The 27986-nt window shown below is 40.6% G+C and overlaps 1 protein-coding gene across 1 annotated transcript in view; it reads left to right on the forward strand.

Annotated features, from left to right (window-relative positions):
• The window catches only part of usp43b (ubiquitin specific peptidase 43b), a 100125-nt gene extending 72201 nt beyond the window's left edge, over positions 1 to 27924 (forward strand). The window contains exons 7-15 of the mRNA XM_011478550.4: positions 913 to 1075; positions 7049 to 7160; positions 16148 to 16251; positions 21494 to 21571; positions 21649 to 21778; positions 22657 to 22999; positions 23090 to 23248; positions 23337 to 23510; positions 24117 to 27924. Coding sequence (XP_011476852.1) covers positions 913 to 1075; positions 7049 to 7160; positions 16148 to 16251; positions 21494 to 21571; positions 21649 to 21778; positions 22657 to 22999; positions 23090 to 23248; positions 23337 to 23510; positions 24117 to 25282 — 2429 coding nt within the window. The 3' untranslated portion in view covers positions 25283 to 27924. The remainder of the gene's footprint in view (positions 1 to 912; positions 1076 to 7048; positions 7161 to 16147; positions 16252 to 21493; positions 21572 to 21648; positions 21779 to 22656; positions 23000 to 23089; positions 23249 to 23336; positions 23511 to 24116) is intronic.
• The last annotated feature ends 62 nt before the right edge of the window (positions 27925 to 27986 follow it).

The following is a 27986-nucleotide window of genomic DNA, read 5'->3' on the forward strand; positions in this document are numbered from 1 at the left end:
TGATGTTTATCTATGTTTTCAGAGAATTAGAGTGAGAGGTTTAAAGACTTGCTTGATTAGAACGACATTTGTTAATGAAAAGCTTTGAATACTAATTCATTGTTGAGGTCAGGACGTTGCAATCAGAACTTTCATGCTAAAGGTTTGGCAGTTTACACTCTTAATCTTTCTTCTCACTTTCTGTGAGAAATCTTAATTTTATTCCTGAATAACAGTTGTGGAATTTTCTCAAATGACCTATACTAAAGACTGAAATCACTTGATCTGGTCTGCATCTCGCCCGAAGGACGCTCAGCCGTGACATTTGCCTTATCGGTGATGAATCGGGTGTCAGGTGTAAGCAGTTGGGTTTAATGAGACGTTGCAGTTTGGGGAAGACGCAGCCATTGTGACCGATCAATATTTTCCTGTCCATGTCTGTAAGTCTGATTTACCATGTGATTTATCACTGAGACTCTGCAGAGGCAGCCTGTGTGCGAAGCCCCACATACCGTCAGGCATGTAATGAGTCTCTGCTGACGTCACATATCGCATCCATCTCCTAATCTCTTCTTCAGTCACCCTCGTCCGTGGTGGCAGAGACACGTTGGGAGCGCGCTGAGCACGCTTGGCACCCCACCAGGACGGGATGTGCAGAACAAGCTGCATCAGATAATGCCCCCTGCTGAGAGAGCAGGCATCCGTCTGTTTTCCAAACTGAGTCACTGCTCCCCAAATAGAAAGCTTCAGTCTCGCGCCTTTACATAACTAAATTCTTCTCTTCATCCAGTTTTTAAAGGCTTAGTTTCAGTGCTGATATTCCTGGTAGATGAAATCTGCTTCTTTCAAGAAGAGCGTGAGAGTTTTGTTGTTTAAAAAGGAAACGTGTTAGTATTTCTTTGACTGTCTTTGACTTTGACTTTACTCTCACAGGGTACCATCACAGCCTGCCATCATCGCCCTACTTTACTGGTCCAGAAGGTCAAAGGTTACCTCCATCTGGAACGTTGTCGTCAGAGTTCCTTAATCAGGGAGTTGCCGTCAAGATTCTGCTGTTGGTGTGCAACGCTGCAGGAGCCGGCCAACAGACTACAAGGTGATTAACCAACTTTCTGCCACATCCACACTTCACTCAACAATGCGGGTTCAAGTGGCCACTTACAATGAAATGTCTATGTAAAGGCACGTAAATGCACGCTATCACATTTAAAACTATCGCGTCCCTACTCAAGCTCCTGCGACAGTTTTTGGGCTCTACATGTGGCCATTAAATGTGGGTTGAAAGTTAAACCAGGTTGAACTTTGACCTCTCAGGGACTTGAATTTGGTGGTGTTGTATAGATGGTGCATCTTTTAATTAATAGAAACATTTGAAAATTGATCACGGAGGAGAAATTAATAACTGCGGTTGTTCTGCCCAAACCTAAATTAATAAGTTTGGATTTGTCTGCGCTTTTTCAGAAGTTCAAAGCGCTTACAATTTGTCTCCATCATTCATTCACTCCTCATTTATACTTTGGGATGGTGAGCTGCGGGTGTAGCCACAGCTGCCCTGGAGGCAGACTGATGGGGGCGTGGCTGCCAGTGCGCGCCTACAGTCCCTCTGACCATCACCGGGACACAGAGGCGCAGCTACCTAATTTCATAGGGGTATGCGGCCACATTAAAAAACGCCCCCCACCTCACCTCTCACACACACACCACACAAAGACAAAGACATAAATGCACATAATAAAACATCCCATCCACCCCTCCTAAGGCTATCTAAACACCCACACAACATTTTTATTTTTAAATGTATAAATTATCTGAATATGGATATGACCCAGCAGAACATTTTGTGAACCATTTTGAACCGTGTATTGCTTTAATGATTCCCCAAATTTATGTGGTGATGGCCATTCAGAAGAATCTTCTGAGTAATGTCTTGCCCCAGCCTTCTCCTCTGTACCTCTCTGTTCTTCCCCCTCTTCATCATCATCATCATCATCATCATCTGAACCTCTCTCCTCATTCTTCTCAGTTGGGACTGACTTGTCATGAATTTCTGCACTTTTTTTCCCAAAATAAGTGAACAGGTGGTCAGCAGAAGTTTAAACCAGAATGTTGTCGAACATCTCCAAATGTTCAACTAAAATCCAAAGTGTCATTCAGCCAAAGTGATATTAAAAGCAAAAGGCTGTAATTTAAAATCAATCCAAAAAAAATGTATTATCCAAACATTTAACAATATAAAAAGAAACAAAAATACCATCTACACCACCATCACACATACTTCTCCCTTCTGCCCATAGGACAGCTTTTATCATCATTTAGTGCTGTTACAGTTATAGGATAAAAACCTTTTCAGTGTTTTGGTACATCTAAGAAATTATTTAAAACAAAATCAGCACAAACAAGCTCCCTTTTCTCTCTTTCTGATTATTGAGGCTGTAAATCCTGCTCAGTACAGCTGCAAGAAGACACTTTTGTCACCATTTTACTGGTAACTTTAACCTGAATGTTTTTCAAGACGGTTTTTAGCACTGCTATAATGTTTCTGCTGACTCAACCATTGATATAAACTTTTCTTCATTCACACCACATCTTTGTCCCTTGTGCGTTTGCTGTTTTGATCCCCGATTGTTTGTTTTTTTTGCCTTTCCATTTAATCCAGTCATCAGATGATCACACAATTTAAATAAAACAATCAACAGCGCGCCCTCGCGCTTGTCTCCACAAGAGCGTGCTCCAGCATGCTCTCTCGGACATGTGCTGGGTTGCGCTCTCTGTTCAAGACCCGAGGGAGGGGGGAGCGGCTGCGGCGGGGGTGCCCCATTTAGTTACGATGTGCTTCTGTTACTGATCATATCATGTAAATGTATGTGCACAAAAAGCTGTGAAATTTAAAAATATGGACTATAAATAATTTTCACAACTTCGGTTTGGCGCCCCCTTTGCCCGGTGCCCCTATGGGATGCATATGCTGCATACTTTTTGCGCCACTGCGGGGACATTCATACACATTCATGTTCACTGGAGGCAGGGAGGGTGAAGTTTCTTCCCCAAGGACACAACATCGGTTGACTGGGGGAGAGGGGGGATCGAACCGCCGACCCGTCGATCCTTGGCCAACGTGCTCAAACACCTTAGCCACTGGCGCCCATAATATGACATACTATTACACCAAGTCTTTTATTTATTGGAATAGAGCTGTGAAAGAAAAAGGCTGGAGCAAGATTCATGAGATTTGTGCCACTTCCACATTTTACACCAAACCTGCTCCAATTGTGGGGGATATGCTGTGTGAACACCATGGGATAAAGGTGTCGTAGAATAAACGTGCGTCTCTAAACACACGTCAAATGCCAGGTAGCTTTAGTCACATGCACCTGTATGGGAAGTTGAGCCGTACAGGTTTTTGGTTTGTCCAGACCTGTGGAGGGTCGTAAAGAGGAGCATCTGAAGGGGAGCGAGGGTGTGTCTTTCAGTTCCCTTGCGTATTGTATAAGTGTTCACTACAAACCTGTCGCCAGTTGCATGCCTACAGTTGAAATGAGAAGTTTACATACACCACATAAAAACATACATATGCTTTTTTTATCTCACCGTCAGACATGAATTAAAAGTAAACTTTTCCTATTTTGGGTCAATTACATTAAAAACTATTTAAATTTGCTAAATGTCAGATTAATGGGACCAGGGTTATTTTCGACAAGTTTGTATTACTTTTATAAAAGTCAAAGGTTTACATACGCTAAGATCACTATGCCTTTAAAAAATTTGGGAAAGCCCAGATGCTGGTGTAATCTCTTTGGAAGCTTCTGATATGTTTGACAACATTTGAGTTAATTAGAAACACCCCTGTGGATATATATTAGGGCAATATATATTAGACAATTGTAGGAAAGTGTAAACATCATGGGGACGTCAAGCCATCGTATCACTCAGGAAGGAGACGGGTTCTGTGCCCCAGAGATGAACGTACTTTGGTCTGATATGTTCAGAACAACCCAAGGACAAAGGCAAAAGATGTTGGGCTGAAAGGGTAGTCTGCCAGGCAGAGGCCATTGCTCAATAAGAAACGTAGAAAAGCCAGATTAAAGTTTGCTAATGCACACAAGGATAAAGACTTTCATTTTTGGAGACGTGTCCTTTGGTCTGACGAAACTAAAATGGATGGCCACAGGGACCATCGTAATGTTTGGAGGAAAAAGGGGGTAGAAATGAATTTGTTAATTGTAATTGACCTAAAACAGGAAAAGTTTATTTTTATTTCATGTTTGACTGTGAGGGGAAAAAAGGCTTTGTGCGTTTTTATGCGATGGATGTAAACTTCTGGTTTCAACTGTATAGCAAAAAAGTGCATACAAATCTTTTCTCTGTGGGTTTACAAAGCGGTCTATGACCTTGATATTTTACGCAAACCACTTGCACACTCTGTAAAGATTTGCCCGTTTCCACCCCAAATGGCAGTTGTGACTGAAGCTTGAGACAGCTGTTATTTCATGAAGAGACAAGAATCGAAGCAGTGAAAGTCACTCCGTGTTTAGATGGGTTGCAATAATATTGGATGAAACTTTAAAGGATTAAAGTTGGAAAATGTTTGTTCTTTGTGTCATTTTTTGTTGTAAATATCAACCTTAAATTGTTGCACAGGAAAAAAAAAAGTAAAAACAACTTTTCACTTTATAGATAAACACTTTTTTTCTTCAGAAGTGCAAAGTTCTGCAGAAAGCAGCAGAAGTTCCGCCAAACGACACTTGGATGGTAAAGGGGTTCAGATCCTTTGCACTTGACTTTATTTGCTTTGGGAGAGAAAATTCCACAGCCTCCAGCTGAAAGTACATTACAGCGAGTTGTGCTTCCCAAACCGATCATTCACCATTCTTCTACTCTCTTATGAAATTGATGTAGACTATTAAAAGAAATGTGATGAAAACGGAGGGAAACTGTAACATGCCTTTTTTCAAAAAAGTGTTTAATTTGGATGCTAAATCTGCTGTTCTAAAGATATTTTATTTGTCTGGTTTTGCACTAATAAAAAGATGTTTTTAGTTATAAGAACCTTTAGTTGGCGCCTGCCCAAATTTTGCAAGACATGAATGTTTTAAACAGAGTTTCACCAACTAATCACCCACTAAATTAAAAGCACCTGTTCCTCAGATGCCGTTAAATTGGTTCAGTTTGGTTCAGTTGTCTAAGTTTGGTTAATATGGGAAAGTCTTCAGACTTGACCATCCAGAAGACCATCATTGATCCCCTTCATGGTCTGGGTAAGTCACATAAGTTCCTAGCTAAGGATCCTGGCTGTTCACAGAGCGCTGTGTCCAAGCAGATCAACAAAAGGTCTAATTAAAGAGCAAACCATGGCAGGAGAAGCAGCAGTAAAAGAGACGGCCGTCGACTTCAGTAGATAATCAAAAGTACAAGATTCAAGAACCTGCAGATATCCAGAAAGAGTGGAATGGGTGAAGGAACCGTTTCAAAAACCACCACATTCAGGAGATAGGCTACAACTGTCGGGTTCCTCAGGTTAATCCACTTCTGAGCCTGGGCCAGCAGAGGAGAAAGAGGACTGGACTGTTGGCCAGTGGTCCTCGGTCCTATTTTCTGCTGAAAGTAAAGCGTGTATTTCATTTGGGAATCAAGGTCCAAGAGTTTGGAGGAATACTGTTGATGAGCAGAACCCAAGTTACTTCAAGTCCAGTGTGAAATCTCTCCAGTCAGTCATGATTTGGGGTGCAATGTCCAACTCGGGTGTTGGTAAACTCTGCTTTCTGCAATCCAATATCACTGCAACGATCTAGCAGAATGTTCTAGAGGACTTTGTGATTCCTTTTGCTGAGGATCTGGATGGAGAGGCAGATTCCAGCAGGACCTGGCCCCTGCCCAGACTATTAAAGTAATGCAGATGGACATATCATTTAGAAAATACTATATTTTTGATAGATTTGGTGTGTTTGTGGTCTTTCTCTTTTTGCAAAAACAGAGAGGTAAATGGGGATTTCTCCACAGTATTCCAATTATCTGAAATTCTGTTTTTGTGGGTTTTATGAGCTGTAACCCCAGTTTATGAAAAAAATGAACAAAAAAGTGTATGAATGAATGAGAACTGTGACTGGGAAACACTTTTGGCCTTTTAAGATAGAGAAGTGTTTTATACGTTTACACCAATTACCATTTCAAACCATGCCATGTCTTAAAAGGTGGTGCTATTTTAAAGGAAACCTTTTAAAAACTAGATGAGCTTAAAATAGTTTCCAATTCCAAATCATTCAAATCCGCAAAAAGCAGCTGCTCATTTATTTCACATTTCCTATGATGGAGAGAACCGTGTTTTTTCTGACACCAAGAAAAGGAACACATTTTACTGTGTGGTGGGACTTGGGAAGATTAGTTCCAAGTCAAATAGCCAAGGACTCGAACATCTGGTGAGATGTAGAGATCCATCAGACCCCCGTTTCCCTGACGAAGTCCAGAGAGATCGATAGAGGTGAGAGCAGGAGAAAAAACTCTGATCTCCCCTGTGAGCGCTGATGTCTTGGTTCGTCCTTCATACGCCTCCCTCATTGCTCAATCCACCCACATATCTTGCTTTCATCAGATGACAGCTGGAGGACTGGACTGTGCCAAGAAAATGACATTGGATGCATGCAGTTCTTTCTCGCTCCGAGTGAAATTTCAGATTAACTTTTTAAAATGAAAAATTCTGCTTTCTGTATCATACTGACACTCATTTTAAAGAAGCCAAAATGTTCAAAGCCTTTGCTTTTTTTTGTTTTTAAGTTGACAACGAACCTGGCTTCTTCATCCAGTATTCTAGAAAAAATAAGAAATATAAAAACAGCTTTATCCTGCTGCCTTGCAGTCTGCAATTTAATTCATGATAATTTCAGGTCTTTCTCCAGTCCTTCCTCTGCCCTCTGTTCTTATTTTGCTCCCCAGCCACAACAACACTGTAATTATCATAATCCTGAGCAGGAACTCAACTGATATTAGTAGAAGAGAAAACACTTTAGAGCTTTGGGTTTCAAACCTGCAGGAATATGAATGCGCCGTAATGCAAAGCTCTTCCTTCTTGTTTCAGGTTTGGACCTCCTTTTTTAATGAGAGAGGACCAGTCTATTTCCTGGGAACAGCTGCAGCAAAGCATCCTCAGCAAGCTGTATTACCTGATGATTAATGGAGCTCAGGCGCAGGTATACTGATCATTATTTGATGATGATTAAAATTTTATTTTCTTCTGATGTTCCTACTTCTCCATCAAGCAGAAAAGAGTACAGGTGCAGGAGCGGCTGTACGCTCCCTGATGTGTCAGCAGCACTGCAGACTGTATTCAGGGTCTCCAAGGAGTCTGCTTTATTTTATTTTTATTTTCATTTTCTGATTGGTTTATTAGAAAAATATGGAATCAAACAACTTTACTGACTGAAAAGAGAGCACCTTTCTGTAGCGAGAGTTACAGAAGCAGCCCAAATAAAAAATAAAAAATAAAACTAACTTCATCTTTTAGCTCCTCTCCTTTCTATTCAATACAAACAGTTTCAAGTGATGACCTCACTCGCTCTTGGATTAGGTCTCACCTGATTGGTCAACTTCTCTGATACGACCACTTAAAACGTTACTGTTGGTGCTTTCTGTCTTTTGATTGGGTCACTGTAGAGTTTGTCTGCACAGAAACAGAGAGGCAGAGGGAACTGTGTAAACGGTGAGAAAGACTGGGGCTATGAGTTCTTCTGCAGCTTTAAGTAAAAGTATTCAAGCTTTATGAACACTGTAGACACATTTACAGAAAGCAGTTATTTCCTTAGTCACAACTGTCCTTACGGGTGGATATGGGGAAACCTGAATGGGGTCCGCACAAAATTTTAGGATCGTAGATCGCTCAGTGAGCCTATAGAGTGAAAATCTCCACGCTCATTTCCTGGCGGACATGGTGCAGGTGCCAAGTCGTAGGAAATGCTTAAACAACATGTAAGGGTGAAGTAGGTGAGACGCACACACGTCGTACGGATGTTTCATTTTTCCAAACCCACCAAAGACTGCGCAGTGTGCAAGAATCCCCGGAGTGCTGTTCAGTTAATAAGTGTGCTCTCCTCATGCCCCATTTTTTTGCAGCTTGTCTGTCTGTAATAAAGAAATTAGACGGAGTGTAGTTTGTGTGGACATCCTACTGACACCCATGCATCACCCACACCCCCCGTACACACAGTATGTGTGCGCAGTCAGTAAGGTGTCAGCGTGCACCTCATTTATGAATGGGCTGGGCAAAGTACAACAACATCACACCTACATCATAAGTGTGTGTATGCTTCACAATACACTTATCACACGCACAACAATGGTATGTTCCATTTTTATAATCTTTTTTTTTTCTTATTATATATTTATTATTTTTCAACATACTAACAGGACAAGACAAAACAGAACAGAACAGGCCCACGGATACAGAAATTAAATGTGCTGGAGTCATAACCAAACCATACATCAAAAAGAAAGATCAAACAACAGTAGAGCCGGTGTTGTACATACGTGTTTGAGGTCAAAATACAAATGCTCTTTTAATAATTGTGGAAATGTCTAGTCCAACATACACCAAGAAAGGTTCCCATATCTTTCCAAAAACATTTCTGACAAGTTAAATAGTCGAGAGACATGTAACTAAAAACAGTTTTTTGCCATTGTGCTTTGAAGGGAATTTTGACAGAGATCCAGTTTATAAGGATACACTTTCTAGCACAAAAAGTGAGCATTCTGTAAAGTTTCTTATTATATTTATCACTGATAACAGGGTCAGGTAATCCCAGCAGCAAGAACAAGGGATTTTTCTTCAAGTTAGCCGATAGAACTTTATTCATTTCCAGACCAATAACACGCCAGAACTGCTGAACTTTTGAGCACGACCAGAAGCAATGTGTTAGGGTACCGAGCTCAGTTTACACTTCAAGCACAAGGAGGAGGAGCCAGGTTTAAATTTCTGCCGCTTATAGGGGGAGATGTGGGCTCTGTGGAGAGTCATGAGTTGAGTTGCTTTGACTCTATTACAAACACACAGTGTTTTTACACCTTCCCAGACATCTTTCCACTCCTCCTCAGTAATCTCTAAACCAAGTTCTTTGTCCCATAATTTTTTCAATTGTAGCACGTTAGTTGAAGTCTTACATTTAAGAATATGATAGAATGCACTTATGGAACTTGCTGGTTTTATCAAAAAGACCTGTCTCTCAACATCTGATATATCATAAGAAAGTGGATGTCTTACATTCTTGCTAACAAAGTCCCTCACCTGCAAATATTGATAAAAGTCAGTGTTTGGGACATTGTATTTTCTGACTAACTGATTAAATGACATCATTGTATGCCCCTCTAAATTTTTATAATCTTAAAGTGGCCGCACTGAAGACACACCTATGCTTCCTTTGCAATGCAGCCGCTCCTCTCTACGGTCTGGACAACCCCAAAACCCGTAGCACCCATTCCCTAATGGTCAACCACCATATGGGTGCATGTGACTAAGACTTAACCCACTACAGAACACTGGCATCAAGAAGCAGCTGTTTGCTGTGGAGTTGTTTCTTTGCACCGAGAAGTATTCATGACAGTGAGAATTTTGTCTTCTTTTTCATGTGTGGGGCCCGCTAACTTCTCACTGCACAAAACATCCAGAAGGGATGGCTTAGTTACACATCAGTGAGACGTTTTCTGTTTATGTGAGTTCAAAACTATATTTAGAAGCATAATAACATAAATAACAATTGTTGATCTGCTCAACACATTGAATCACAGCTGCATAACTTCCAAAATTTAAAAAGAAAAGATGAAAACGAACATCTTGCAACTCTCCTTGGACTTTATAAAATATTTACATCTACTGCTTGAAATTTGTTGCAGCTGAAGAAAATGTTCTTGTGGGGAGAAAATTTCACACAAAGGACCCCGCTGGGATTTAAACTACAACCTTTTTTTGCTGTGAGGGGGCAGTCCTAACCCCCTCCGCGCTCTGCAGCCCCATCAGAAACATACTGTGTAGGTTTTGTCTGCGTGCGAGTGTGGGCGGGTTTGGAGCTGCGACTTCCTGCCAGGCTGGCTGGCACACACCTGTTTCTGAGCGGGTCTGTTGGCTCAGGACAGCAGAACATCCACCCACAAAGTCAGCATGAGAAAGCAGGAACTCCAGGTCCACTCTGCACCCACCAGCACCACTCCAGAGCCAGGGGAAGCAGTGTGGGCAAGGTCATTTTTCACTCCTATTTCACTGCTCAATATTCAGCATTGAGAATCGTGGAACTCCTTTCAAAATGGGATATAAAACAGTATAGGGAGAGTTGTGTGAATATTTTAAAATATTTATTGTTAAAATGGCTGCTATGTGCCATTTTTTATGACTTGAATCACATAAAAATGCAAATTTCCTTCCATTGGTCAGATGTGCTCTTATATGTTAATTAAATTTTGATTGATTTTGGTCAAACATTTACTGGTTGGACGTTTTCTTTTAAAACTTTTGGAAGGACTGATTTCTGCCCCTCAGTGAACATTAGAATAGATTTGCATTTATATTGCTGCGACAGTCAGTGAAGCATGGTAATGAAGTCTGTTAAAGCAGGCTTGTTGGCCTATCAGCCTCCTGCGCCTGGGTTAAGCAGGAGAACGTCGGCTTTGTTTAGAAAACTGTAAAACAAAGGAGATGATGATACAAAAGCAAACTGTAGCTCTTTGTCAAATCAATTATTTACTTCTCTGAGGACAAAGGCTCCATTTTCCTGCTTGTACATTCCAGCGTCTTTTCTGCCGTGCGCAGACGCAGTAAACAGGCGTTTAGAGTGCAGGCAGGTTTTACAAGAAATCATCGCCTCACTTGCTGCTTCCTACTCTACTCCTCTTTGAAGACAAAAGAACGGAAGAGAAGAGGCAGGTGCAACATTTCCTATATTTTTGTGCTCCGTTCTGTCAGCTATGTAGTTAAAGTAGGCTTGTAGAGTTTAATGGGTCTGGGAAAGGCAGCACTGCTCAAAACAGACATTTTTTCCTGAAACCTCGCTCTTGTTAACATCATCTGTAGTTTTCCTTTTCATAAGTGGGAGCTTTAAAGATGTTGAAGTGACAGTCATGCTTGGACAAGATGGAATGATGCCTCGCAGCGCAAAGATGTTTTTTCAGCAGCAAACTTTATTACAGAACCAATCTTTTTTTTTCATTTAACTCCTCTGTGTTTCAAGAGCAGACCCACCAAGGCTGGAACAGTACTGGAAAATTATATGGTAGAAAGAGACAGCACATAACAGCAATGCCCAATGGCTGTTCTCTTTGAGAAAAGAACATAGCAACATCCCTGTGTTATGTTGAATGGGGCTGGACCCAGAAGCAGGATAGAAACTGTAGTTTGATGAAATCATAGTCTTTTATTTATTTTTAAATATTTAGTTCCAGTGGTGGTAGAGGATTCTTGCTTGAAAGACGTGGCTTGGATGGATGACAAAATGGATGAGCTGCTGGTCTGGTGGAAGTTGTAAAAAACTGAAGAGTGGAGCCTGGCTTGGTGTCCCGTTGGAAGACAATTGATGGCCAATGGTGGAGGTGAAGCTGGTAGCAATCCCTGAAGGGGCAAAACACAGAGTGGGTAAGGATGCAGGTAGAATGTGGCACTTGGCATAAAACATGGCAAAAGGCTTGGCTTGAGAGCTTAGAATGAGTCAGTACTCTACCCCAGAAAGCAGACGGACTGACGTCGTCTGAAGGACGAGGAATCCAGATAAGTTTATGTATATGATAAGTAGATGGATAGCAGGTGTGAAGATGAACCCACTGTAGGTGTGGGAGGAGACCAGGATCCTAACACCTTGAACAAAATTAAGTAACCATCACAGAGGCAGACATCCAAGAAAGAGTCACAGATATGAAGAACTGGACAGAGCCGGGCCCTGACATGATGCATGCCTACTGGCTAAAGAAACTCACTGCACTTAACGTAGGGGTCGGCAACCTGCGGCTCCAGAGCCGCATACAGCTCTTTTGTTATATTCTAAGAAGGTCCTGTTTCCTTTAAAACTGTCGGGAAGTGCAAGCGGGCAGGAGGAAGAGAACAACAAAAACGTGCAGAGGGGGCGTGTCTACGACTGTGAAGGCTGACCAGAGTCATTATGGGATGGAAGTTCTTCTAAAAAGACAGTACATGTTGAGTGAGGCTGAATGAGAAGTGCATAAAAGCCTCATCATGCAGAACCTCTTCGGGTAGTCTGTCGACCAGCTGTCGACTAAGGTCGGCAAGCAGTAAACAGGAAAGATTCATAAAAATACTTTTGTTTTTAAATAACGGGCCGAGTATTAGGGTTAAAAAAAATCTAAATGTAGACATTTTCTAAGTAAACTTCTATGTGACTATTGACCTGCATCACCGCCAAGACTCCCATTGGGGTGTAATCCCAACAATGTTCCAACCTAGGTAAGACAACTATTTGAGAAATTCGAGAAAATTGAAGTTCCTGAAGAAAATAGTATGTTTTATGGCACCTGGGCAGATTTGTTTGCTTTCAGCAACTTTACCAGTGTGAATACTATGTAATGAGGAATTAGCAAACAACAATGTCTCAAATGTGGCGAGACATTCCAGAAAAAACACACAGCTTTTGCCCAAAAACGCTCTGTCCCCACTGCTGTTCTCCATAGGTCTGAACCCCTTCAGGCAAATAATCAACAAGACTGGCTATGGATACCGGCTCACAAATGGGGCCAACATCATTCCCCTCCTCTACATGGATGACATCAAGCTATATGCTAAGAGCGAGCGTGACATTGACTCCCTGATCCACACTACCAAGATCTACAGTACTGACATTGGGATGTCATTCAGGCTCGAGAAATGCAGTCGGATGGTGACAACAGACATTGAGGACAGTTACAAGTACCTTGGAATTCCGCAGGCAAATGGCAACCTGGAACAGGCAACAAGGAACGCTGCAACAGCTAAATACCTCCAACGAGTAAGGCAAGTCCCGAGAAACCAGCTCAATGGCAAGAACAAGACCCAGGCAATAAACAGCTACGCACCACCAGTTATCAGATACCCTGCAGGAATAATAAGATGGCCAAAGGAAGAGATACAGGCCACGGATGTTAAGACACAAAAGCTCCTCATCATGCATGGAGGGTTCCATCCCAAATCCAGTATTAGAGACTGTATGCTGGCCGCAAGGAAGGAGGCCGAGGACTAGTGAGCATGGAAGCCACTATCCGGGATGAAGGATCCAAGATGCAGTGCTGGGGGACAGATTCTCATGGTAGGACAAGCCCCTGCATGAGATGTACCACCGGACCATAACTGAATTGGCTGACATCAAGTCCTACCAATGGCTAGAAAAAGCTGGCCTAAAGGAAAAAAGGTACAAAGTAAATAAATATATCTTTAAAAGTTGGGTTCTCTGGATTTAATGATGGGTAGATTTGCTGTTTGTCTGTGTGGCTTTACCTCTTGTGATCTTGTTTTTAAAAAGTGGAAACATTTCCATTCTGTGGGTGTTTTCCAACACTAGCACTCAGTATATCAAGTAAGAAGGCACAATACAGAGTGTGTATTGACTGGTTTTATAGCATGTTAACAGTTACATAACAGCGAAAGTGTTATAAATGGTAGACTTTCCTTTTTTTTACACTAAAAAGATCAACGAAGATCACGAGGTTTGTAGCAGGAAACAAAACCTGTAAAAAATCCACCTGTAAGTAACACAAAGAGACTGACTGGTTTTGCATTTACATAATAACATGGGAAATATGTATTTGCATGTAAACATTTACACTGAACATTGTAAAGTAATTCAGCTTTGACTGCACAAATGCCGGCAGGCATCAGTGGCATCAATGTTTAACCTAGTTAGAAGGTGGGGGAAGGTTAAAATCTAGTTAGTAAAGTTTGTAAAGCAGCAGGGGTGTGAGGTTTTTCTTCAATAGACGAAAATACAAGTTTTCTTATTGCAAAGCAGTTAGGAGCTCGCAAGTCTTTTTAGCATGTTACATATGAGCAAAAAGGCTAAACAAGAGGAAGAACATCCTTTTTAAAACCTATTTCAGTACTTCATTTCAGCATTTGCTGAAATATGCTCTCAAAAAATCATCTCTGGTGCCCGAGATCGGCTCGTCTGCAGCTCACTGCTCCCCCAGGGGATGAGTCAAATGCGGAGAACAATTTTCCCCATTCTGGGATAAACAGCCAACTTTTATTTATTTATTTTTTTTCAGCTCTGTTTCTGTTTATTGCTACATGCGTCCTTTTTTGAAGTAACTCTGCTTTTACTTAAACATCCTTTTTGGATCCTCTCCTCAACTAATTGTAGGAATCAAGCACCACTGCATGCTGGGAAGGTTTATGGTCTCCATCTTTGAACATTTGTGGACCAAAGTTATAGCTGAAAAAAGGTCCCAGTTCATTTCCAGGTGAACTTTGGTTCAGTCCAGCAACACTGTGGACTTTTCAATGGACCAAACTGTGACCTTCAGTCATTTCCAAATCCCCAAAAAGTTGAAAAATCTCCTCTTTATGAAAGTTATTTAGCGCAGAGGTGCATTGACTGATTCATATTAATATGGAAATGCTTTTTTTTTCTCTTGGACATTTCTCCAGTAAATGAACATTTAAGATACAACAACTGCTATGACTGAATGTCTTTTGGTGATTCTGTATTTGGTAACTTGCACCCGGATTTGCTTTTGTGTTTCAGGACTCTGTAATTTGTTCGTTTGTACTGGGATTTGTTGCTGTATCTTAAATCTAAGTGTGTCTTGCACCTCTCAGCCACCGTACAGAGGAGCAGCTTCCTGCTTTAACCCCTTTAGACCCAAGCTAATATCTGAGCTAACCCTCTACACACGTATGTACGGGGCCCCAGTTAGCCAGAATTAACTACTGTGGTAACTTAACCCAAAAAATGATGCCCACGCATGTGGACGGCAGCTTTTTAGAGGTTAACAGTGAAAAGAGGAGAGCAATTTGTCCCAAAATGATAGGTGTCATAATTTATTTTTGAACTTTAAGAAATTATTTTGGAAATATATCCCTGTGACTGTCTTTTTTACACTCTGAAAAATACGTATTTGTCCTCATATGGTGGGTAGGCATTGTTTTTTTTGTTTTTTTTTACCTTTATGGATTCTCATCGTCATGGATGAGAGGCAGTAATTCAGAAATATTGTGTCCCTGTTTTCCAGGATTTGTACATGCCGGCAGCTTTTTTTGTTGGACCTAAACAAAGTGTTCCCATTGCACTCACTGGGATGTGGTTCCTGATATCAGAGACTCAGCGGGGCTGAAGCTGCCTCTGAAGTACGGGGTGGCTGGTTGTTTGATCTCAGCCAGTGCGTAACTCCAGACTTCAGGAGAACAAGAGGAAATCAATTTCATTTCTGCAGAGTCTCTCTTTATTCCTAAAGCCCCTCCAATCTATGCAGATCTCTGAGTAATATCCCTTCGCTTCAGGCACGGAAAAAGATATTAGCAGCGTGTTTGCATCCTCATCTTCAGCTCGAGCTTTTATGCGGTTCTGAGGATTATGTGGAAAAAGTCTGGTGATTTTAGGGGTAAAAACTGATAAATGCAGGTCCAAGCCTGTGTTTTAAGACATCTTTTTTTTGCTCAAAGCTCAATAAAAACGTCTGGAATCCTCTCAAAGTTTGCTTTCTTGCTTTGTTTTTCTGGAATTAATTGGCGGGGAACACATAGATAAATAAGGTAATTCCCAGATTTGCTTGCAGCTGCATGGAGATGAAAAAGAAGACAATTTTACTTAACTTTTTTAATCTTCAGATGAAACGGTAGACAATAAGGAAACTCAGTGCATTCTGCACAAATTTATTTTGTTGCCATTATTTATCATATAATGGAATTTGTGCCTGCAACAGACTGGCGACCTGTCCAGGGTGTCCCCTGCCTTCTCCCATAAGTGGCCGGGATAGGCTCCAGCAGCCCCGTGACCCCGAAAGGGACAAACGGAAGAAAATTAATGAATGGAATCCGTGCAACTTATTTTATCATTTACCTAGCAGGAAGTTTAAAAGTCTCCATAGAGTGCAAAATGTGTTAAAGTAAAAGGAAATTGATTTTAAAAATGATGTGACCAGCCAGAAGGATCTGGAATTTAGAAGAGTCTTAGGATGGAATGAGAGTCAAAGTATTGATTTAATTGTTCTGTTCTTTCAGAACGCCAGGGTGCTTTTCAACATCCGTGTGGTGGGAGGAGCCGCCTTTTACAGCTACCTGTCCCCCCAGGATGCCCGGCCGCTCTACCACCCCGCTGTGGAGAGGTAAGATTTTTTTTTTAAATCCCAAGTCAGGATCTTTTGGGGGAAAATAACTCTCATGCAAGAGCTGCTGTTTGTGCCCAGTGTGCTAATAAGAGGCGCCCAGAACTGATGAGAAGACTTTATAATTATCAACTGTTAATCTGTGGCTGTCAGTCGCGCTGCCTCTGCAGCTTCTGTCACAGCACAGACTTTTCTGCCAGGAAAAGAAATGACAGACAGACAGGAGCTCGTCCCCTTCCCCCTTGTTGTTTTCTGACAGTCTGCTTCAAAAGATTTCCAGGCAGTGTTCGGACTCCATCTCTGTCTGTCTGTAGCTTTTCTTTTTTTTTTTTGAATCTTGTATTTTAAAATACACTTGAACACCTTGAGATCTTCCCCTTAAATTATTTTGTCAGATCCTCTCAGTTTGGATGATTAAGAAGCTGCTTTTAGCTGAGACACAAGACAGCAATTTAAAGTAAACATGCATATGAACAGTTTATGCAACATGTGTGTAGCAGAAAGCAAAGTGGGCCACAGCCTTGCACACGCAAATGATTCAAAAGGTCAGAACTTCAGGGACCGCGATGTGACATCTTCACACCACTTAGTTCTATTTTTAGCTCAGATCCAAGGGTTTCAATAATCCTGGGATTCAACCAAATAAATAAAAATATCCTTTTCCAGTCAAAAGCCACAAAGGTGGGAGATTCTCCAAGAGAATATGAAAGAAGGAATTTGATTTTTTTTCACCACGTATTTACATTCTGGGTTGTAACATTAATAAGTTTGCAGTGATGCTATTTAACCAGACATGTTGCAAAAAGCAACAACTATAGTCAAACGGGTGTGAGGTCATATTCTGTTCGCTAATCCTTCAATGACGTTTTAGCCTACTAGATTTTCCCTCTATGGTCCAGCAGTATCTAAAACTTTCAGGAACACAGAAAGTTACAGGTTTGAGCGCCTCTCCAGATGTGGTAAACAAGGAAAAAGGAAATGTTAAAAAATGAAACCAAAAAAAAAAACTGTTAAAGGCAGGTATTATGGGAAAACGTTGTAAAATGTGGACAGTGTTATGGGATAACGTCATCCCATAACACTGTCCACATTCTCAACCGAAAGGTATTTGGCATGGCGATATCTTCCGACAGATCACATTTATTTAAACATCTGGCCACAGTCACTGCAATTTTGATCAATCAAGTCTTTACTACAGTTCGGGGAAAACATTCTTCTTCTCATCCAATCGGTGATGTCCCATGATACCTACGTTCTCTGGTTTCTTATTTTGTCTCAGTTTTTGACATTTTTCCAGTATGTTGTTGTTTTTACGTTTGGGTTGCTAGAATTTTGTTTTGATTTAATTTTTTTATTATTATTTGTTTTGCTTCTTTAATTGTTGTTGTGACCTACTTTGATGAAAATTTTGTTTTTGGTGTTTTTACCATGTTCTTGTGGCCTTTTGCTGATGATGGAGAGCGTTTATTTTGAAAATTAAGCTTCAAATTGCATTTTTTAGGTATTTTTTTCTTTAAATTTTTGTGAATCAGGAGAAGTAGAAAATGCTGTTTGAAAAAGCTTGTAGCTGTGACATAGGTGCTACATCGCTGGGCCACAAGCACCCTTTTCTGCTCCATTCTGATGCATCCACTTGTAGACAAATAGATCCATGAACGTCTTTGTTTTCCTCATCTGAGCTGACATCTAGGTCAAAACTGTGCGCCCGGGTAGCTCCAATATTGCTCGCCATTTTTGTTGCACCGCTTTTGTTAGCTTTGGTTTGTGAAGGATCCTTAGCAGGAGAGAGTATAAATAGATGGATGACGGGAAGTAGGGGCAGGCTTACTCCCCACCAACAGTCTCACCCCTAATCTCTAACAATTATACTTTCTACAGTAAGTCTGACCTATAAAGCATCACAGGTTTTATTTTTATTTAATTTTTGCTAAAAACAGCATAATTATAATTAAAAGACCACTAGGAATGCTTTGTAAATAGATCAAATGATGATTGGAGTGGGACTTTAATAAGTTTTTGCATTGAGGGATTTGTAGATGTGATTTGCACTTTAGGGCCACAGTGAGGATGATATTTAAGTGGATATTTAAGTTATGAGTATTTGTCACAATTATTGTGTCCTAAACATAATTTAGTTATTTATTCCTACATGAATTGTCAGAATTATTTTGCAAACTTCTATTTTTTCAGTGACAAAGTTAAATTTTGAGCTTTTAAATTTCTACATTTAACTTCCAGTTTCATTCATCCAAAAAAAAAAAAAAAAACAATGCTGTAGAAAAAATACAAATAAAGCACGTGGGAGTGAAGTGTTAATTTTTAAAGGCAGCTAAACTTGAGATATTTACTGGCTGTTCCTAAGAAGTGATTAAGACAGAGGAGAGTCTTCCAAAAGGTGGGATTTCTAGTCTTTTATAATCGGATGATTGGAATTCACCTTAAGACAAGGTGTCTGAAAAACAGGCCGCGTTTATCACCTGCCAAACTCCTAATCTTTAATCCAGCAGAACATCTTAAAAACATTAAGATTTTCTATTTTTATGAGCTGAAAAAATAAAATAACCCTTCCAAATCCCTGTGACTTACCAGCTTAACTACAAAATATCACCCCAATAAACACACAAATTTAGTTCAATGTTTCTGTCTTGACTCTGATCATGTTTCCAGAGGCATTCTGTTGCTTTGGTTAACCTGTTTTTTCTTTAATTCCACAAAAATCCCAGAATTTTTTCATGCAGAAGTAGATCAAATTGTTGCATGCACACATCAAACACACCAGAGTGTGTGTGTGGTAAACTGCAGTAGCCTCTGATGAAGGATCCGTCCTACTGATGCCTGCGTGTCAACCTTTGGCCTCCTTTTCCTCGCCGGTTCTGAAGTCTTGGACTTGATTTCCAACTGAAATGCTCCGGCGTGAGACGCGCTCAAACACTCCTGTCTGATGGCTTTCAGTTCCAGGAGGGAAGTGCGGTTTCAAAGAGGTGATTTGGAAGGTCTTGAAAGGACATCCATTTGGGCAGCTGTTAAGCACAGTTCATTCTTTCACTGAATGCTGCTGATGGGGAAAAACGCTTACCAAATCTTTTGAAATGCAAATTCAAAGCTGAATGTGTCGCAGAAAGTCGGGTAATGATGGTGTTTGAACTCAGAAATATGATCTGTCCCCAAATCAACCGTATGGAACTGTCAAGGCACATGTGGCCAGGCTGGTGCCCTAGGGGTGTTAGGGCACCTGCCCTTTTTGCCTCGTAAGAAAAAGTGCCGTAGTGCCCTCTGTTCTTTTTTTTGTTTTGTTTTGTATTTCTGCATTATGTATTATGCATTTCTGTTGGCCATACTAAAAAAGTGTGGCTACAAAATCCTGGTATTCAATTGAACCCACTGTCTTGTGTCTGAGTTTGTGGGTTCTGTCTTTAGGGCTCCACTGGGACTCAGAGCCACCAGGGAGAGTTAGGGACAGCCGGGGGCAGTGAGAGAAGCTGCTGCCCCACAGAGAACTGAAGAGACGTGACAGCGCAGCAACCTAAATCTGAGAGTTCCGGTCTAACTAGTTGCCGTTTCCCTCATTTAACAAGCTTAAACATGGCTCATATTTTAGAAAGACACGCTATATTAGTCAAGGAGTCCCTTTTAACTAATCGTGCAGGGACAGGAAGTTGGGTACTAAGTTCAAAATTAAATCTAGGTGGAAATTACAAAATAAATGAACAGTGTTTATGGCGAGTTCATAGCTTTCTCACTATGGGTTCTGAGAAGAAGACAGTATGGGTCAAATGTCCTATAATTGAAAGTCAGAAAATGAACAACTTTTTAAAAAAGTCCCAAAAAGACTTTTTAGGAGTCTTTTTCAAAATATTAAGACAGGAAAATAACTTAATTATAATTAGTTGTAAAATGGGTCGTACATACAAAGCCTCATTTTTCCCTTTATAACTGTTTTGACTCTATTACTATTGAAAAATCAATTCACTCGCATTACTTTGATTAATTCCCCCCATTTTTTAAAGACCCACTCCAATGAAATTAGAGTTTTTTTGGTGTTTTCAACGTGTTCTTGTGACATTATTCTGATGCTGGAGCACACATATAAAGATAAATAAGATTAAAAATGTATTTGTGAGTTTTATTTATTTAAATCGTTATTAATCAGGAGCAGCTGGAAAAATGGCATTTGAAAAAGGGCATATTTGTCCTGTAGAATATATGCTAGGCGGGCCAAAAGCTCCCTGCTCCGCTCCATTCTGAAGCATCCTGCAGACAAATAGATCCATGTTTGTCTTTGTTTTCCTAGTCTGATCTGGATCAAAATTATACGCTAATATTAGGTTGGGGGTGTGGGAGGGTCTGTGAGTTAGTGGGAGAGCCTGTGAACAGAGAGCTCTCAGAAGGGGAGGGGAAGTGGGGTTACTCTGCAGCAACAGTCACGTTACACACAACTCTGAGGGGAATTTCTAATAAATTCCCTCTGCTTTGAAGAAACTGTGTTCTAGAAAACGACATTGTTTTTTTATTTTGACTAAAATTGGCAAAATCATAATATAAGACCACTAAGAACACATGACAATCTTTATACACTTTGTCAGAGGTTTTGACTGCATTTACTCTTCTTGAATACAGAAACATTGCCAAAGGCATTACACAAACCTGGCTTTCTGAGATCTGTATGCCTGTAAGTTTAAAAAGCTGAATTTTTGTATGTTTAGTTGTCGGCAGCAAAGACAACTAAACATACAAAAATACTAAACTTCACCACACCTGACCATACTTTATTTAAATGTTACATAAAACAAATAAATACAAATCAACCAAAGGAAAAATTCTATCCAAGTTTTAGGAAGTCTCATGAATCAGCAAAGCTATTTACTCACAATAAAAATGCTGCTAGTTTACCAAAAAAAAGAACAGGAATGTCCAGAGCTGAAGACTTTTAATCTGTACTTAAAAAACAAGGAAAATACAGCATTCTGTGGCTCTGATTAAAAATGGTCCAAAATACAAAAAGGCAATAAGAGAATTGTTTATCTTTCTTTGACGGACAATGTGGATTTTCCTGATGAGGTGCAGCAATGCTGACACCTAGTGGTTACAAACTGGAATACACAACCTTTATGTGATGTTCGGGAATCAACTCTTGGAGAAATAGAACAGAAAAAAATTGTAATTTTTTTTAAAGAACTTTTAGATTTGAATCCACTCGACCGTATTTCTTGTCACCACTTCCTGTCTCGTTTATCCTTTCTAGGGCCCTGAAGCTCTGTGGTTCTGGTGGACCGCCTCATGTGAAGCTGATTATCGAGTGGGAGCACAGAATCAAAGACTGGTCAGAGAACCTTCTGTTGTTTTCAGTGCAGCCGGTGTGTTTTTACTCAGCAAACCCTGACTTATCCCCTGTTCCAGCCTGTTTGGTAACATCCATGAGGAAGTGGTGAAGGATGCAGAGAGCGTGAGGAATCTGCAGCAGCACCACGTCCAGCAGCACAGCTGCACTTTGGACGAGTGCTTCCAGCTCTACACCAAAGAGGAACAGGTCAATTTTACCTTCAGTTTTTCTTTTCCAAAGCCAAATATTGCAACAATGTATTTGCATTATTATCATTTTGGTTGTCAGTATTTTTTCAGCTTGATGTACTGTTTTTGTACTATTTGTGTAGCCTTTTGGTTTTGTAATTGCATTTTTCTCCTAAAACCTACGTAAAACCTTTTATGCTGCAAAAGATTTGTATGTTTTGGAAGTTGGAACAACAGGAAAAACCTAATATTGAGAGATAGGAAAAAAGGACATGAAATATGGATTATGATGAATTTGTCATTATTCTTCATTCTTTATTGACTATTTATACATTTAATATTCACGTTTTTTAATTTTCAGTTTGTAACAAATGCTTAACAACATCCATTTCCATCATTTTACCTGTAACGTCCATCAAATTACCATTAAATCCAATATATATTATTTGAATATTTAGGCAGCAGATCTTATTACCAAAAATAAAATATATTAAGATATTTTTGTATATTTCTGTTTTTTATTTTGTCAGAAAACTTTCTTTTTCTTGATTTAAAACAAAACTGAGAAAGTGTAATATTTCTATAATTTGATACTATTTTATTAGTGGTTAAAATCAAGAAGGAAATGAAAATTAACAAAATGTCCTTAATATATTATCAGATCAAAAATAATGTTTAGTAGTCAAAAAGAGTAGCATCTGTTGCCATAACAACAACTTGTAAATTTTCCACCAGCTTTAAGTTGATCTGAGTAATCTCTCTGCAAAATTAGGAGGATTTCCAGTTTTCTGACATATTTTCAAAAAATAATACCATAGATTAAATTAGATTTTTATTTAGTTATTTATTGAATATTCAAGAGTTCTTGATTCCTTCTTTGTGTGTTTTCGTCTGCAGCTTGCCCCAGACGATGCCTGGAAATGCCCCCACTGCAAGCAGCTGCAGCAGGGCATGGTGAAGATGAGTCTGTGGACTCTGCCGGACATCCTCATCCTCCACCTGAAGCGCTTCAGACAGGTGGGCGAGCGCAGGAACAAGCTCACCACCTTTGTGCACTTTCCTCTTGCGGGTCTGGACATGACGCCACACATGGTGCACCGCAACAACGGCCCCCAGGAGCCCCTTCTGCAGCCCGGATGGAACCAGTCCAGAAGGCCAGACCTGACTCCCCCCGACTTCTTGTATGATCTGTATGCCGTCTGCAACCACCATGGAGGGATGCACGGCGGCCATTACACAGGTGCGGAGGAATACAAGACTAGATAACGATGATAATGAAACGTTTTTCACACCAGTCAAGCATGCAGCTCTTCTGCCTCCAAATCTGCAGCCTTCTGCCGTAACTCTGTGGACGGTCAGTGGTACAGCTATGATGACAGCAGCGCCGAGCCGGTTCCAGAGGCCGAGGTGTGCACCAGAGGAGCTTACATCCTCTTCTACCAAAAAAGAAACACCATCCCTCCCTGGTCTGCAAGCTCCTCCATTACTGGTTAGTCCTCTGCTTGCTGCTTGTTCTTCTCCTAACCTGTTGTTAGTGTTGGTTGAAATAAAAAGAAGAATCAACATCTCCTCGACAGGATCCACCAGCTCGTCCATCTCTGACCACTGGCTGGTGCGACTGACGGAGGGCAGCAAGAGGGGCAGCATGGGGTCAGCAGACCCCAGTCCAGTTCTTTTGGATCCCAAACAGGCTGCAGAGTCTCCTGAGTTACCAGTGTTTAGAGATGAAGCCCCCAGAGCTGTAGAAACAAGTGGGTAAAGGGCAAATTTTAAGTATAATAATGTTTATTCTAAATAATTAAATTTAAAACTGTGTCTCTGTGTTGCTGCTGAAGTCTGGAAACACTTCTTGACTTTTCATTTTTATTTGCTTTTTATTTAAATAAATTATTTCTGATTACTGTGGTCCTTTCTTGTTTGTTTGTTTTTCATGTTTATTTTGTTTTTTTTTCCTATTTATAATTGTTTTTTGTTAAAAGTAAAATGGTTTGGCAACATTTATTTTTTTCATTTTGTCATTTTTAGCATGTGCAGCAGCTTTTGTTTGGTTATAAGTGCTAGATATATATTTATATTATAACTATTGACTATTCGATGATAATTATTCTACACAAAATATCCCACAAGTGGTTGGAAATGAAGGAAAAAAAATTAAAAACTACAAAAATATACTATTTTCACATGTATTCAGCTTATTTTTTCCAAATAAGTCTCACTAATAATCTTTATAAACGTTTAAAAAGCTGTGATAAGGTTTTTCTTTTTTACGTAAATACTGGGCAGCGTGTTTCATGTGTTTTTTTATAGACATTTTCCTTCCTTGTCAGATGCTGAGCTCTTCACTCATCTGCCTGCAGGTTCTTTTGGAGCAACCCGTTTTATTCGAGGAACCCAGGGCAGGAGTTTAAGCATGAGATCACCAACTACGCCTAAAGAAACCCTGAACAAAGTTCTCCCACTGCGGTGGTCCTTTGGGTCCAAAGACCGCATCAAGAACTCAGCCCAAACCCAGTCGGAGGAGCTGGTGGAGTACCTGGAGTCCGGCCGCAGACCGAGATGCACCAAAGACCCCATCATAACACTGGTGGCCACGCCGCCGCTGAGAAACGCCCATGGAAGGGTCCTTCAAGTGGGGCAGGAATGCAGCAGCCCGAGCGGCAGCAGCCTGAGCGGCACAGACAGACTCAGTGCCGATATTTGTTACTCCCCTAAAATCCCGGAAGGAAAAAGCAGAACCTGCGTGGACAGACTCCTCAGCCTCAGAGGAGCCGACGGAGGTCAGAGTGCATCCAGAGAGGACGACTCTCTGAGGCAGGGACCGCTGAAGAGACTGAGACCAGAGCAGGGCAGGCTGCTGGACTTCCAGCTCCACAAAGGGGCCATTCTGGGAGGTCAGATGAGCTATAGTGCTCCTCCAAGCAGAGACTCCACACTGAGAAGAACCAAGGTCCAAACAGGTGGGCCCCCCAGGGGCCAAAAAGACTCATTACAGGCTGGACTGCAGCCTGAGGACAGGAAGGATCAAGGAGGAGAGGAGGGTTCGAGTCAAGACAACCTCCTTTCATATTTGAAGCCTGTTTTCATGAAGAAAGACGTTCCTCGGTCTCCGGTCAAGCTGCAGGACGGGCGAATGAACGGACACCTGGGGAACCTGGCGAGCAGCAACTCAGCCAAACTCTCCCTGTCCAATGGGACGCTGACCGCAGCGGCGCTGGAGGACAAGAGGGGCGGCGGCATCCACAGCTGCGACAGCCATCTCAGCAGAGCACCGCTGCTGAACGGGAAGGCCGGGAGTCTGGACCCTGTGGACATCCAGCGAGCTCACAGCTCCAGCAGCATCCACAACAAGCTGGACTTGACTTTCCGCAGGTGTGCCTCCCTGCAGAGGAACGGGGAGGTGGCGGCCCCACCGGCGCACCGCCTTCTGCTGTCAGACAAGCCGGGCTCCTCCCCCCTGCAGGGAACACGGTACAGCACCACCTCGCTGGGTAGGCACAGACTGGTCCCTGAGGCCTGCTCCTGAGAGCCCAGGGCACAGCTCTTCTGTTTGAAGGGAGGCGTGTAAGCACAAACGGCAAATGACTAAAGTTTCAGTTAAATAGCAGTCAACGCAGCCTTACCTGTCAGTTCTTCACACCTGGATGTTTGTCATAGTGTGATTTGTCACAGCCTATCACACAACTCATTGTGGCTTTTTTTCTGTCGTAAGTGCCTATGTGACAGTCCAGAATGAGCGCTGAACACTAGGACCTCCCCACTCACGGCTTCCAGAGATTCACCCACGTCTCCCAACAGGAGGCGCCGCCGCTTGACACCTCCTTCTCGCTCCTCCTTCTCGCTCCTCTCCATCCTAGGTTCTGTGTCTTAAACTCAAACTATGCAGAGATTCCAGCAAGAGAATGAGGGAAAACACGGGGCAGCGATTTGTTTTGTTGTTGACAGTTCTTCACGTGTCTCAGTCAGATGATCGTTGATGTGGTATGTTTTACTAAAACAGGAGGATGTATTTCGGAGAAGTAACTGGTTTTGGGTTCTAGACTGTTTTTATTTTGAACCCAGAGGTCCGAACACTGTGGCCTGTCTGCTGTAAGAACATCGATCTGCTGCATTTTAAATCTGGTTCTCTTCATGCAGTTTTATTGATGAATGATTTTAAAAGCTTCATTTTGAGCTGTTAGTTAAGGATAATATTTGAGACCATATTTGAGTTGTTTTGGTTTTTATTTAGTTCTTCATTTTTTCGATATGTAACATTATTTTAAGTTAGAATTTTTTGTTTGTTTTGTTGTCAGTTGTTTTATTTACTGGGCTGGCATGAAGTAGAAGTTTGAATTTTCTTCTTCTTTTTCTATGCAAAGTTCTTTTTTTTGTTGTTCTTTTTCTTTATTTTAAAACCTTTATTATGTTATATTATGTTTTGGGGTCTTATATGAAGTTACATTAACATACGCTTGAGTGAGATTTTTTATTTTTGTTTCATGCTAAGCTTTAGCTTTATTTATAGAGCACTTTTCCTGCTACAGAACACCTCAAAGTACTTTAAGTAAACAATAAAAATAGTAGTAAAAAATAGTGATCGTAATTTTTAAAAGAAAAGTCTGTAAAATTAAAATGCGTACAAGAGGAAGTATAAAAAAAAACTTAAAAGCTAAGCTAAAAAGATAATTTTTAAGTTTTGATATGCTGTGCTACATTAAAAGCACTTTTAACATCTTTCATTACATAACACAAGATAATTGTTATTTTTTATTTTTTTATGTTTTGTTTGACACTCTTGTAGTTAGCTGAACAGCTGGTTTTGGGAAAACGCAGGAAGGGAAGGATAAAAAGTTACACACAAACGTTTTCTCTTAACGTGGTGAAAAAAAAAAGCAATAAGGTTTGTTAAAAACACCAGCAAACAAAAAGATGGCGGAGAATAAAACTCAAACACAGCTTTCAAACAAAGTCCACTTTTAATATTTTTATTGGTTTCTGTTTTCAACAATCTGGCTCAGATCTTTAACGTCAAATGAACAGAAAATGACAGAGCATGCGTCGTTTTTTTGGGCAAAAATGTATCATTATCAACCTCAGCAAAGATTTGATCAATACTGATTTATTTATCAATAAAAAAATAATGTATTCCTGACAAATACAATTACGATTCAACTGCTAATACTGACACCAAAACTGTATTTTAAAGCTAACAACTTCTTCTGGTCGCTTCAGTTCATCTCTGTAGTGAAGCTGATGGATGACGCTAATGAGGAAACCCAGTTTGACGGAGGAAGACCTCAGCAGAAGAAAGATGACCATCTGCTCGGAGAGGAGGGAGGGAAAAAAATACAACTAGGTCAGGATTCCTGCTGCTGTGGGGGGAACATGGAAAATAAATTTGATACAAACTAAGGAACATGGACAGGGTTGACCTTCACCAAACATCAGCATGTCCAAAGTAAAGGGCTTCACTTGATGGTATTTTTAGACAGACTCCAACCTTCCCAAATAACTCTTATTTCTAAGCATGTTTTTGTGACACTTTACTGAAGAGTTTAATGCAAAGACACCCCACAGCCTCCAAGAGTTTCTTTTTTTTAAGCATTGCACAGTTGGATGCGGGAGCGGTTTGACACATAATGTTACATCGTAGAGGAGGATCGTAGAAAGATCAACATATTTTTTGCATGATTCATTCTAATCATGAAGCTTCCATTGGAAAAAAAACATGTGAAACTTTTTTTTAAGGTTTTCCTACCAGTTTGATTATTTCAAATTTGTTTTTCACAGAAATCTATGCATTTTGCATTTCAAATTGTTGTTAATCTCCACTAGTTTTGCTTTTTGTGTAATGGTTCAGATTTGATCTGCACCATTGTTACTTCTCAATTAACCTACATTTTTTCATTGTTTATGAAGGATGACTGAGACATTTATTAGAAAATTATGCTACTTATATTTTAGTTACTCCGGTAAAAGTCTACATTTTCTACTCAATGTGTAAGTATGTAATTTAAAGATTAAAACCAAATGTTTTGGTGTGTCGGGTCAGAGTTTTTCAAGAGCTAACGAGGATTTCTTGATTAAACTAAAGTTTCTGCATTGGCCTGTGTGTAACACACATTTAGTGTACTGGAAGTTTGAAAGACTGCAAATTAAACACAGCTTTTCTCACAAAAAACACAATTGAATTTTTTTCTGATTTATGTATGTGGCAACACTTGACTACCCACACACTGGAAAATTAG

This window comes from Oryzias latipes, chromosome 8, assembly GCF_053564925.1.
Source record: "Oryzias latipes strain Hd-rR chromosome 8, Olatipes_Hd-rR_3.1".
In the NCBI taxonomy this organism is placed as follows: domain Eukaryota; kingdom Metazoa; phylum Chordata; class Actinopteri; order Beloniformes; family Adrianichthyidae; genus Oryzias; species Oryzias latipes.